This window comes from Schistocerca piceifrons, chromosome 2 (assembly GCF_021461385.2).
Source record: "Schistocerca piceifrons isolate TAMUIC-IGC-003096 chromosome 2, iqSchPice1.1, whole genome shotgun sequence".
Lineage (NCBI taxonomy): Eukaryota > Metazoa > Arthropoda > Insecta > Orthoptera > Acrididae > Schistocerca > Schistocerca piceifrons.
The window spans coordinates 457,715,597-457,729,547 of NC_060139.1; the positions used below are offsets into that span (position 1 = coordinate 457,715,597).

A 13,951-nucleotide genomic window follows, 5' to 3' on the forward strand; every position below is an offset into this window, starting at 1 on the left:
GTCCCTATGGCAACACAGATGCTGGTTTTCTCACTTTGAATGAACACAGCAGTGGTTAGGCCACCATAGACCATAGCAAAAAGTTTATACAATTCTTCATGAGTACACTAATGTTTTAGATTAACCGCAAATTATGTTAAAACAAAGTATGCTTTATCCTAAACCAGCACATCAATAGCACTACACAATAAAAATACATACCAATAATTCTTTACAACATGGATCCATTCTAAAAAGTGTCAGGAAGCCTGCTGTGAACTTCACCAAAATTTACGCAATATAACAGTGCTTAAAAAGCTGCAGGCTATTTATACGATGTGTGCTGCAGCTGTTATGCAACAATTTTACTACCATTACCTCCACTGTCTTGGCAATGTGCCGTTAAATTATGAAGTTTACAACCAGTTTGAGAGTGTGGTTATCGCAGAAAAACATACAAATATCTCCTGATGACTAGTGGCAAAAGACCTGCATTTTTTGAAGCCTTTCGAGTTATTTGGACTTTATATCAATTCCTAGTTGTAAGGACTTTTTATATTGCCTTACCCAGGCAGTACTATACAATTACTTAACATAAGAGTGTTTGCAGGACACTTATGGTAAAAATTGGTCAAAAACAGACATTTTTGGCATTTTAGAAGAAAAATGATCAATTTTTCCCTAAATTTGGGAACTACTGGAAAGCAGTACAAGAATGAAATTTGACATTCTAAGGCCTTGTATTGCTAAGTTATGTGCAAAGTTTCAGGTGTATCCCGCTATTCCTTCCGTCGATATAAAAAGCTAAAACTTCATATTCTTTTCAACTGTCTATTTTTTTGGACACCTTTGCTTCAAATTATGCATATGCAAATCACTGAAGAAATCTTTTTTTTAGTATTTTACTTAAGAGTACAAAAGGTTGTACAAGATTACCTAGCTTCCTTTTTTTTTCAGAAAATATTACCACAGCTACTGTATCTCAAAATTGCTGGGTGCACTGTTGATAGCTGCACCATGGCGTCAAACAGATAACTGTACTTCTGAAAGTATTGAATTAAATATTGTGAAACGATACCACTGTCCACTAGGAATGCATGATTGTTCACACAAAACTTCATCAAAATCCATGATGATTATGTGGGAACTTCTAGTCCGCTTGGCATGCAATGACCAAATTGTTAAATATGTATGGGAACTGGATAGACGACCTACTCTAGGTATACCTATACATCTTGTCAGGACGGTTTCTCGGTGTGACTTCATTCACTTTTAATGTACAGAACTCGAAATTATAAAAGTAATATAGAATACGACTGAAAATAAGACTGCTTTGTTTTTGTTTTAAGATACTTTAACTTTTTGTATGCAGTACTATTACAAAACTTCAGTATACACAACACTTTTTGTTTTTTGGATGCTGTGTGGTAAGAGTATAATATAAGGTGGTTATCTGGACTGGCAGTTCATGAAAGGGGAACATATAACTGATCATGAGAGAAACACACTGATCAAATAAATTCCAACGTACTTTAGTTTCTAACCTTGAGCCTTGGACATTGTTATTGCAAACAAAACCTCGATTTGGAATTGAAGTCGCTGAAAATGAATAGGTAAATCAGTTTATATCACTCATCATTACATCACCAGCTACTTAACCTGGGAGGATAGTGTCTTCAATGTCACTACTTCATGTAGTTTTAATCTGCAAATGGTACCATTATGAAGTTTTGGAGGAGTGAAATTGCATACTAGTATTACAGTAACACTAACTAAGCACCAAACTGTGTGGTGGAAAGCTAGCTGGATTCATTTAATTTAGGAATTCTAGTGGATATTGAACCACATCTTTATGCGCAACTACAGTATCAACTGACTGGTATTTCATATATTCTCCTATAACTTTTTCCAAAATAATAGAGGGAAACATTCCACGTGGGAAAAATATATCTAAAAACAAAGATGATGTGACTTACCAAACGAAAGTGCTGGCAGGTCGATACACACACAAACAAACACAAACACACACACAAAATTCAAGCTTTCGCAACCAACGGTTGCTTCATCAGGAAAGAGGGAAGGAGAGGGAAAGACGCACCTACACAGACAAGTGTGTGTGTGTGTGTGTGTGTGTGTGTGTGTGTGTGTGTGTGTGTGTGTGTGTGTGGGGGGGGGGGGGGGCGGGGGGGAGTGTATACTTTTCCCCCTAAGGTAAGTCTTTCCGCTCCCGGGATTGGAATGACTCCTTACCCTCTCCCTTAAAACTCACATCCTTTCGTCTTTCCCTCTCCTTCCCTCTTTCCTGATGAAGCAACAGTGGGTTGCGAAAGCTCGAATTTTGTGTGTATGTTTGTGTGTCTATCGACCTGCCAGCACTTTCGTTTGGCAAGTCACATCATCTTTGTTTTTAGATATATTTTTCCAAAATAATATTGTTAATTTCAGGCGTATCACAAGGTTTTGGACGATTCAAGTTCCACAATAGTATTCTAATCTTAAGCTGATAAGCGGTAAGCACAACTTTTCTAATATACAGGTTTTCTGTTAAAACTGGCTGCGAGGAAGAAAATAGAGCCACTCGTTTTCGCAAAAAACAGTTTTCTTTCCCGTAGTCAGTTTTAACAGAAAACCTGTACATTGTTGTGTAACAAATATATGGCTCACTCCCGTCTGAATGTTTAGAAGAGTATAATGAGAAAAATTTAAAGCAAATATGTCAAGAACTTCCGAGATATTTTTCCTAACAACATTTCCCCTTTTAATAGGGTGGTGGATGAAAAGCTGGCTCCAAGTACTAGACTGCTCACTGTTGCCCACCAGTTTCCATCTATTGTTTCAAAGCTCTTGTGGCTATGTTTTGTACTGTCAGTATTTCTTCATTATCGAATTATTACATTCTTATCTATTTTTTGTTGTATCTACTTGTGGCAGGCAACAATTTGTGAGTAATTAGCAAGCAGTCTGCACTCTGGGCCAATTTTTTGTGCGCCATTATATACATTAGTACGTATTGCACAATAGCCTCTACAGTATACTAAATTATCTTGAAACACACCCTTCTTGTTCTGTAACATGTTTAAATTCTGTAGAAATAAAGCAAAGTTTATTACAAGGTGTCTTCCAAAATTAAGGTCCGTTTCACCATAAAGAAGTAAGCACATGAGAAAAGGTTCTTATTGACTATAATATTTTACTACATATTTATTTTACTTTTCCGCATAATCACTGTTCACATCTACAAACTTTCTGTTACACTGCAACAGCTTCTTTAATCTCTCTGTATAGGAGTCTACCAACTGGGAATTAAACCAGGTGGTAATGCCAGTCTTGAGTTCATCATCATTTTGAAAAATCCACCCAGCCTCTTTTTCAAATGCAAGAAGAGGAAATAGATGCAAGATTGAGACAGTACAGATGGTCATCAAAAAAGTTCCCAACGAAACTCTTAAATCTTCTCCTTGGTTTTGGCAGCAGTGTGAGAGCGGGCATTGTCTTACACACAAAAGCTAACGGTTTCCCCACAGCATCAATTTTGAATCGCACATCTGATTTTCATTAGTGTTTCACAGTGTGTGTCAGCTGTAATTATTGCCCCACAGCCCATGAAATAATCTAAAGGGCACCCTTTTCATTCCAAAAAAATGGCAGCCATAATTTTTCAAATTGGTAAGCGAGATCGCTTCAACTTTTTGGTTTGGGTGAACTCTGATTGGCAGCACTGTACGAGCAGCCCTTAGCGGCTCGCCATCTCAACTGTTCATGACGTCGCCTTTCCGGCTCAGATCTTTTTTAATATGTGACTTGTAAGTACTGCATCCTTTCTAGTCAGTACAAACTTTAATTTTATTAATGTGCTATATACCTAATATGTTTTAGAACAGTTAGTCTAATTCTGAAGACGACTCTCATAGTAGCGTCAAAACCAGGTCAATTTTGACTTAATATTTGTGACCGAGAGCTTATTTGTTCCAATATAATTCTGACACAGTCAATGGACCTTAGCAGCTATGTTCAAAATTTTAATTAAATTCTTGTAGTTGATTATGTATTCACAGTAGGATCCAGCTCTCTGGAGTGTGTTTTTGTTTTCCAGTGGTGGAGCTGATGCCAGCAGGCCCAGTCTTCATGATGTTGGTGGTGACCAGTATATAATGCCACATACAGTGACTGGTAAGCTCCTGAATGCGTCGATACAGTCATTCAAAATTAAACTCATTTGTTCATTAAGTAATAGGTCCATTGCCATTTTCTATGTATATAAATCTCAATTTCCTCCAATAGGTTCAGTAACTGTCCTTTCAATGCCCCATGCAATCCTCAAAATCATCTTGCACATTTCCTGACATGTTTCTGCTCATCCAAATGTGTACCAATTGCACTCTTATTGTCGCTATATGGATGTTCTTTGAAGCGAGAACAGTTACTGCATATACTGGAGGAAATGGATATCTATGTACACAGAAAGCAGCAACCAGGGTTATTGCTTAATGAACAGAGTTAGTAAGCTGAATGCCTATTTTGACATATTCAGTAACTTACTAGTCTGAGCAGCATTGTGCACCACATTGGCTCTGAGGGCTGCTATGTACCCGGGCAAAGAACACCCTAAAGAGAGGATATGAGGTGGCAACAGCTAGATTCTATTCTGAACAACCTATCGACTGTCAAGGCTTAATTCAATAATTACTGCTTCATTACGCATCTTTCAAATAAGATGGTGTTTTATTTATTTTTTATTTTGAGAAGTTTAGTGTTAATAGATTCTAAATTAACTTTTACATCATTCATTCCGAGTTTCTCACAATGTTGTGTTATTTACATTGTCCTACAAGGAGGTTTCTGTTAACAAACAGTTGCCTTTTGCAAGTTTTATTTGGACTGAGTATGGATTTTATTTCTATATATTTTATTTCATTTTTTATTGTCAGACAATATTTTGCCATATGAAACCATTCTATTACAAACTACTGAATTTATTACAGTGCTAGTTATGCACAAACCTCAATACTAGGGCCCTTTACTGGCCGTAGTTATGTTTGTGTAAGTATAGGATGTCCCCACGCCATCACCCACACTTTATATGTACAGATTGTTTTGTAATACCCCATATGGCTTTTAGCTACCGTATTTACTTGAATCTAAGCCGCACTCGAATCTAAGCCGCACCTGAAATTTGAGGCTCAAAAATCAAGGCGAGAGAAAAGTTTTAGGCCACACCTCAAAATCGAAAGAAAGTTGGTCCATTGTAATATGAGACACAATTTAGGTCCGATGAATGACGATACAGCTACAGTAGTTTGGTTCGAGTCGTAAGCTTAGCAGTTAAGCTTTACCAGGTAGCCATTGCTATGCGTCAGGCGCCCCGTCCGTATTTATACAGGTACCCTTCCTTTTTCACGTGCTTCATTGGTTTGAATCGATTGCTTATTCTTCTTTGATCTGATAAGTGCCGTTCTCTTTGTTATACGTGTTTACGTCACTCTAAGCTGAAAATGCATTACTGTACTGTGTCTTGCATTGTTTGTCGCATTCTGATAATGTGTGTTTACGACCTGTCGCTGCTTGCGGCATGGCTTGCTTTTGTGCGCGCTACCGCCGCTTACAATAAAAAAAAGAGAGGAATTGTCTCATTAGCGAAACAATGGCAAGAGACTGCTATTTGTTGTTACTTACACTGCTGTTTTCTTTGATAATGATCAACACGAACCAAATAATAGACTGCGAATGATAGATGTTCTGAACGAGAGTTTAGCTAAAATTTTTCTCCGTTTGAAAATCTTTGCAGACGCCTCTTTTGTACATTGCATTCTGCACAGAAATTAGAGTCAGCTTAGATTTTTAAATCTCGTCAATTGCCGTGCTTCATTTCTGACTATCACCATTAGGCATAAGAATAATACGAATATAAACATGACATGATATGTATATTCTTCCGCATTTTGCTGTTGTCTCACACTAGTTTCGTAGTTTATTAGGCAGACAGGATTTAAATGAGATAGCAGCAAACACGAAAGAATACATGGCAAAATGTTTATATTCGTATTATTCTTATGGTGAAGAGAATACTGCATATGATTCACGGTTCATAAAAGTTCCTATTAGTAACAATCGCTTTTCACAGGTAGGAAAAAATTCAAAACGTAGAGTTGGCCATATTGATAATCATCCCAAACAGTCTTGCCAGTTGGATTTTCATAGTACATTGAAACGCTGCTATATTCAAAGATGAACAACACGGAATTTGTATTTACTTTGTTGGGTAATGTATGAAAATGCAGTGGTAGAAACTCGGGGCGGAGAAAAAGCTCGTCTTCGACCGTTTTTTTAATTTATTTACTGACGCAGAGGTTTTGGCGCCAGTATTTATCTTTGTGCCTGCAAAGCATGCCTGTGTAGCGCTACATATATTCAACTGCAAAAGTTAGTTGTGGCGGCACCTACCAACATTTTTCAGAACTTCCGCTTACTTTGCACTCGATTCTAAGCCGCAGGCAGTTTTTTGGATTACAAAAACCAGAAAAAAAGTGTGGCTTAGATTCAAGTAAATACAGTATGTTATATTTTTTGTATTCTTAGGTTCTGAGTGTAGTCAGCCCTGAGGTAAATGAACTTATTTTTGTCACAGTGCTTTTTCTATTTGTAACAGATCTGATGTTGAAACTACACTGAAACACAGCAATTGCATCTGTGATGAAGATGGACATTTATGTAGGGTTAGTACATGGTCATCATAAAAAGAGGACTGTGTGTGTGTGTGTGTGTGTGTGTGTGTGTGTGTGTGTGTGTCAGAGAGAGAGAGAGAGAGAGAGAGAGAGAGAGAGAGAGAAGGGGGGGGGGGGGGACACTTTTGCAATAAAAACTTCAAAGTAAACCCTGTAAAAGTACCTTAAATTAAAACAGTGGCTTTCTGTGGAAGACTAAATACGTACTACCTTGAAGGTTTATTCATCATCACTATTCTATATTTCATTACTGTTTTTATCACTTTTACGCCACAAACTTTTGAAGGATGAAGAAATTGTTCTTAACAGTTTTTTGCTTCCCATAAATTATCGATAAAAGTTTAGACAGTTCAAGCATTTGAAATTTTGCTGAACACACACAACACCTTTTATGTTTTCTATTTTCAGTCTCTTCCTGCCCTTGGTCGAACATGTTTTTATGAGACGAAAGACACGTTCTGTGTTAGCATTGTAACTAGGTATAGAAAAAAATGAATTCTACAATTTTCAGCAGTTCAGAATAACATAACCCTAGATGACTGAATGAAATATGCATACAACCCTTCAGCTGCTGGTTGATTTGTTTCCCTTGATAGCACTTCAAAAATTTTATTAAGTTACAAAACTTAATAAAGTACAATGTATCATAATGCTTTATTTGTTTGGTTGTTGAGATATGTTACACAGTTTTCAACATCTCCCAAATAGGAATTCTTGATAGCTGCATGCACTTTAATACTGTTGATACTGAGCCAGCCACTTGTGTAGATATTCAACAGCAGAACCACATACAACTGTCATCTCTTTGCCAATCCTGTAACACTCATGTGAGTAACCTCCCTCCCCTTTTTATGTGTAAGTATTGCCTTTATTTTTTAAGGCGCATATAATTATGTTTGCACCTTCCCTCTGTACAGTTTGTAAAGTAGAGTCTAGAACAGAAATAGGTTCAGCTAGAGAATTCGATTCTTTCTCCAAGTTCACCATATTATTGTTGAAAACTGACTGTGTGAACATCACAGCAACAGAACTTTGAGAAAGGAAGTACGATTTCAATCCTGGGAACATACGAATCAATACAAGGAAATAGGGAGGACCACCTAGTTTTTGTATGGTATAACAACTGCTGGTATCTAACCTCCACAAAGTTCTTTCAGCTTCTCTGTGCATACCATTTAAATGGAAAAAGTATTTTAATATCCTCAAAACAACTGAATCAATATCAGTCTTCACCCCAGAATCAAAACAATGTTACACACAATTGTACAGATTGTACAGACACCCCATGGAACTCGCTTAGCAACGACAGAGTCTTTGTGCAAACTGTGTGTAATTTACTTGAGCAGTCCATTGACAAAGTTATAATGGTACCGAACTGCATGAAATGCCAGAGTACCTTCAAATGCACACACCGAATCATTCTCTTTACTCTGATTTGTAATTAAAAACTTTGTAAGTTTGGAAGATGAGCTTACATCCTGCGGATGTTCTTGTTTACAACTGCTTTCATGTGCTTCTAGATCAAATGCAGCTGAAAACAATGTGAGGGTATTACAGTCTGTAATAATAAATACCCATTTAGACTAATACAATCCAACAATACTTATATGACATACTTTTATTAGCAACTAACATGTAAGTACCAGCACAGCAAATCAAGAATTGTGCTTTGTGTTCACTTCTTCCTTTTTATGATGATTTATATTTCCCCACATGCACAACACTAAACATGACTTTCTTTTTGGCACTTTGTATTTAATTTCATAACACTTTGATGCAAAAGACACACCACTATCTCAAATAAACAACATAACTTTAACCTCAAATTCTGAGGCTAGCAGAAGCAACACCAAAGAACACAATGTGAAAGACAGAACATACTGGTTGAGTAAAGGCCAGAGAACTTCCTAATAATCTCACCGACGACACCAAATATGGAAGCTATCCTTACAGCACATCATTTGCTCCAATAACCTTGTACCTTTGTTTTTGTATCTGTCGACAACCAGCACTTCTGCCTTTTGATGAGCCGTCTCTATTCATAAATAATTCATTACCAAATCAAAGATAGATTTCTTTGTCAAAAGTAATACAGATGTATTACAATTAATCACAGTGATGACTTATTTCCTTTGTTCAAAAAATTTTTGTTCTTGGAGCTGAAAAAAAAAAGAGAACATTTTGTATACCTGCCTGGACATTTTCTTGCATCAAAGAGAGGACATATGGTAGCCCTGCATTTATGAATTTACATTAATATTATTTATATTAATGTTAAGAGTTTACTACACCATTTTCCTAATTGTAATTAGGTTTCTAAGTAACTGTTCATGCACTTCTACAGGTATTTATTTATTTACACGACAATTTCCATAGGACCAAATTGAGGAGCAAATCTCCAAGGTCATGAAATGTGTCAGTACATGAAATTACAACATAAAACTAATAACAGATAAAATAAATTGTTTATGGACCCGAAAAAAGTCAAGCCATAAGTTTAAGTAAATGCAAACAAAAATACAACACGAATTAGCTTAATTTTTCCAAGGATCTCCTCAACAGGATAGAAGTAATGACCCATGAGAAAAATTTCCAGTTTCGATTTGAAAGTGCTGGGATTAATGCTAAGATTTTTGAATTCTAGTGGTAGCTTACTGAAAATGAATGCAGCAGTATACTGCATACCTTTCTGCACAAGAGTTAAGGAAGTCTGATGAAAATGCAGGTTTGATTTCTGCGAGTATTAACTGAGTGAAAGCTGCTTATTCTTGGGAATGAGCTAGTATTGTTAACAAGAAATGACAGCAAGGACAATGTCAAAATTCCCAGACTCGCAAACAGGGGTCAACAAGAGGTTCATGAACTTACACCACTTATTGCCCAAACCGCCCATTTCTGAGCCAAATATATCCTTTCAGAGTGGGAAGAGTTACCCCAAAATATAATACCATAAGACATAAGTGAATGAAAATAAGCTAATAGACTATTTTCATGTTGAACAATCACTCACTCCAGATTCTGCTTGAATAGTAAAAATGGCAACATTAAGTCTTAAACAAGATACTGAATGTGGCCTTTCAATGAGAGTTTACTATCTATCTGAACACCTCGAAACTTGAACTGTTCAGTTTCACTGATCATATGCCCATTCTATGAAATTAAAACATCAGGTTTTGTTGAATTGTGTGTTAGAAACTGTAAAAACTGAGTCTTTCTGTGAAGGAGTTAGTTTATTTTCTACAAGCCAAGAACTTAGGTCATGAACTGCACTACTTGAAACCAAGTCAATGTTGCACACAACATCCTTTATTACCAAGCCAGTGTTATCAGCAAACAGAAATATTTTAGAGTTACTCGTAATACTAGAGGGCATATCATTTATATAAATAAGGAACAGGAGTAGCCCCAACACTGATCCCTGGGGCACCCCCCACTTGACCATACTCCACTCAGACCCCACATCACAACCATTCTCAACACTGAATAATGACCTTTTGCTGTCTGTTTCTAAAGTAAGAGGTGAACCAACTGTGAGCTACTCCCCGTATTCCGTAATGGTCCAACTTCTGGAGCAATATCTCTTGACAACACCATCAAACGCCTTAGTTAAATAAAAAAATATGCCTAGCGTTCGAAAGCTTTTGTTTAACCCATCCAGTACCTCACAGACAAAAGAATATAGCATTTTCAGTTGTTAAACAACTTCTAAAGCTGAACTGTACATTTGATAGCAAATTACGTGATATAAAATGATCAATTATCCTTACATACACAGGCTTTTCAATAACTTTAGCAAACACTGATGGCATAGAAATAGGTCTATATTATCCCTTTCTCCCTTTTCATAAAGCGACTTTACTACTGAGTACTTTAATGGTTCAGGAAATTGACCATTCCTAAAGGAAAAATTACAAATATGGCTAAGTCGATCTGTGCTGCTGACCAGACACTTCCTTCACAACTGACCATATGGTTTTAATTTTATCCTGTGAATTAGCTATTCTATTCGCATACCACATACTCTTTGCCTTCCTAACAACATTTTTAAGCACCTTACAGTACTGTTTGTAATGGGGTACTGTAGCTTGATTGTGACTACTTCTAACATTTTTATATAATTCCTGCTTTATTCTACATGAAAACACATGTGAGGGAGCCATCACTGAAGCTCCTCTTCTGATTAAGAAACTTTTTAGTGAACTACTTTGTTCTCTCTCTTCACTACATTTTGTCAGAATGCTGACTGGTGTGAACCCCTATAATAGTATTTGTAGAGGTAGCAAAATCTCTCCAGCAAAATGGTCTAGCAAATTATTCAATGAGGTAATAACATCTAGTGCTGCACAACCTAACCAATCACAAAGCACATGCTCACAATTTCTGCAAACAAAAACAATGTAAAAACTGTGACAGTAGATGGGCACATTTCTTAGAGCACATATGTCATCACAATAATGCAGTTTTTTTACTCTTCCAGATTAAAGTGTTGATCAAATTTTATGGCTACAATATGAAGCAAACATGTTGAGCATTCATTTCTCTGGAAGATCTAAACGTTAGATGGCAGTTAATTCATTTAAACTCAAATAAATATAAAATACTGACAAGCAACTGCCACTATTATGTATCTCTGAAGAAATTGAACAGCGATTAAACAATCAACTTAAAATAACAAGATATCAGAAATAAAATGACAATATACAAGAACATTTTTTTTAGGACTTACACAAAAACAACTGTATTGCAGCTTCATTATGAAACAAAACCCGTGAAAGCAACAACATTTTCTGCAATTTTAATGTCCGACCTCAGCGCAAATCGTAGAATGAGCTCTCCTACATTCAGTACTTTTGATACTTAAACCTTCACCATAAGCAAGGGTGAATGTGAAAAGCTCTGTGTTTCTCATGCTTCTGTGATGAATTACGTATTATCACAGACCAACATACACACACACACACACACACACACACACACACACATATATATATATATATATATATATATATATATATATATATATATATATATATATATATATATATATATATATATATATATATATATATAATAAAAATAATAATAATAATAATCACTAAGAGCGGCAAAGTTAACCAACCTGATGAATAATCCCAGAACCAGGTTTCCAGAAACCAACTCCATACTTGGCACCAGCTGAACTTAGGAAGTCATATACTTCTTGGTTGATATCCTTGGCTCTTGCAAGGTCTTTTACACCACCAACCTAAAAATCATACATTAAATCTAATTACTTATATTTAATCAATGTGAAAGCAGAATTATTCCAGTGCCCCTCAAATTATAACAATAGTAGGTACGACAATATCAAAAGATTCTTTCTGCAAGTAAATGTTTTATTAACTTGGTAATGGGAAGTCTTGTGGAATGTAAGTAATTTGGGGGTAAACTTAAAAAGAGGCACTGAGTCGTTGAAAGGTGAATAAGAGATTCTGCTAGTTTTAAGATGAAGAAGCGCACACCAGGCATTTGGGTAGACAGCTGGCTGGTGGGCATAAAATGCTGTGCATAAAGTGCAACAGAGTTGATGCATGACATTACTGCTGACGTATGACATGACTAACTTCACAGGTGGCCCTACCTCTGATTGGACAGAATAAGCCTGTGATGGGACTGACATTAGATGTCCTTTGTGGATGTATCTGACCGGTCTTGCCCGTGATTCTTCTACAGGGATAAAAATTGTGTGGCAAGCGGTTGGGTGTGGGAGTGGCATAAGGATGGATTAGGATATTGTACAGAGTAGGTGGGCAGAGGAACAATCCACCAACAGTCCCAACACCTCCTAAAGGAGTTATTCCACCACCCAGTGAATCTATGCAATATGTTAGTCCCTATGCCACCCCCATTCCCAACATGGGTTACATTTCCAAGCAAGACCCAATCGTAATATCTGTCCAATAAACCTATATAGCACATCCTTCTTCATACCTATCATAGGCTTATCCTATCCAATCAAAGGAAGGATCACCTGTGAAAGCAGTCTTGTCATACACTAGCTCTGTCAATTTTTGCATAGCATTTCATGTCGGGTGACCATGAAACAGTTGCCCATCAGAATGAATGGCAACCATGAAACTGCAATGAAGAGCAGGGTTAATCACCCAGTGGCAAAACACGCTGTTGAGTACAACTGGCTCTATTTCAATGGCTGCTTCACATCAACATTTTGATTATTGGATCCTCCTATCATCCAACTGACTTATCCCCTGATGTAATCAAAAACTATAGAGAAAATGTCAGCTCACTTGTACTCAAGTTCCCCAATCATACTGTAATGATCAGCGAATACTTTAATCACCCAACAATTGTTTGGGAAAACGGCAATTTTGTTAGTGGTGGGCATTATAAGACACCCTATGAAACTGTATGAACTAGATTAAAAAAAATCAAGTGTGTTATATCCCAATGAGGAACTTGAAATTTTCAGCACAGGTCAGGAGCATGTGGAAGTACCCTGGCTCAAGTTTAAAAGAATAGCCGACCATGTACTGGATAGATATGTACCCAGCAGAACAGTTCATAATAAGAGGGAACCTCCATGGTATACAGTCACTGTAAAGAAACTTCTAAAGAAACAGAGATTATTGCATAATAGGTGTAAAACACATTGTGCTGCTATAGTTAGATGCTGAATGAAACACGTCTTCTAACTAGATCTCTCAAACAAAAAATCGTGCCCAGTTCTTGGTGGAATGCATGGGTCACAAATGTCTACATGAAGGGTAGTAGAAATGATCCACAAAAGTACAGCCCAATATCCATGACATAGATTTGTTGTAGAATCTTAAAACATATTCTTAGCTCAAACATAATGAGGTATCTTTAACAGAATGACCTCCTCAATGCCAACCAGCATGGATTCCAACAACACCGATCATGTGAAACCCATCTTGCACTTTTATCACATTACATACTGAAAGCTTCGGATCAAGACAGTGAGGTTGATGTAATAGTTCTTTATTTCCAAAAAACATTTGACTCAGTTCCACACCTAAGCTTGTCGTCAAAAGTATGGTCATATGGGTATCAAGTGAAATTTGTGACCGGATTGAGGACTTTTTGGTAGGGACGATCCAGCGTGTTATCTTGGATGGAGAGTCATCATCAGAAGTAGAAGTAACTTAGAGTTTGACGCAGGGAAGTGTGTCAGGACCCTTGCTGTTAATGTTATATACTGATGTTACTATTCATATTGTCTGAAAGGTCAT

At 36.8% G+C, this 13,951-nt stretch overlaps 1 protein-coding gene across 1 annotated transcript in view; it reads right to left on the minus strand.

Moving 5' to 3' along the window:
* LOC124775007 (probable aconitate hydratase, mitochondrial) overlaps positions 1–13,951 on the minus strand; it is a 108,968-nt gene that overhangs the window by 65,388 nt on the left and 29,629 nt on the right. Inside the window, 1 exon segment of the mRNA XM_047249760.1 lies at positions 11,821–11,946. Within this exon segment, the coding sequence (XP_047105716.1) occupies positions 11,821–11,946 (126 nt within the window).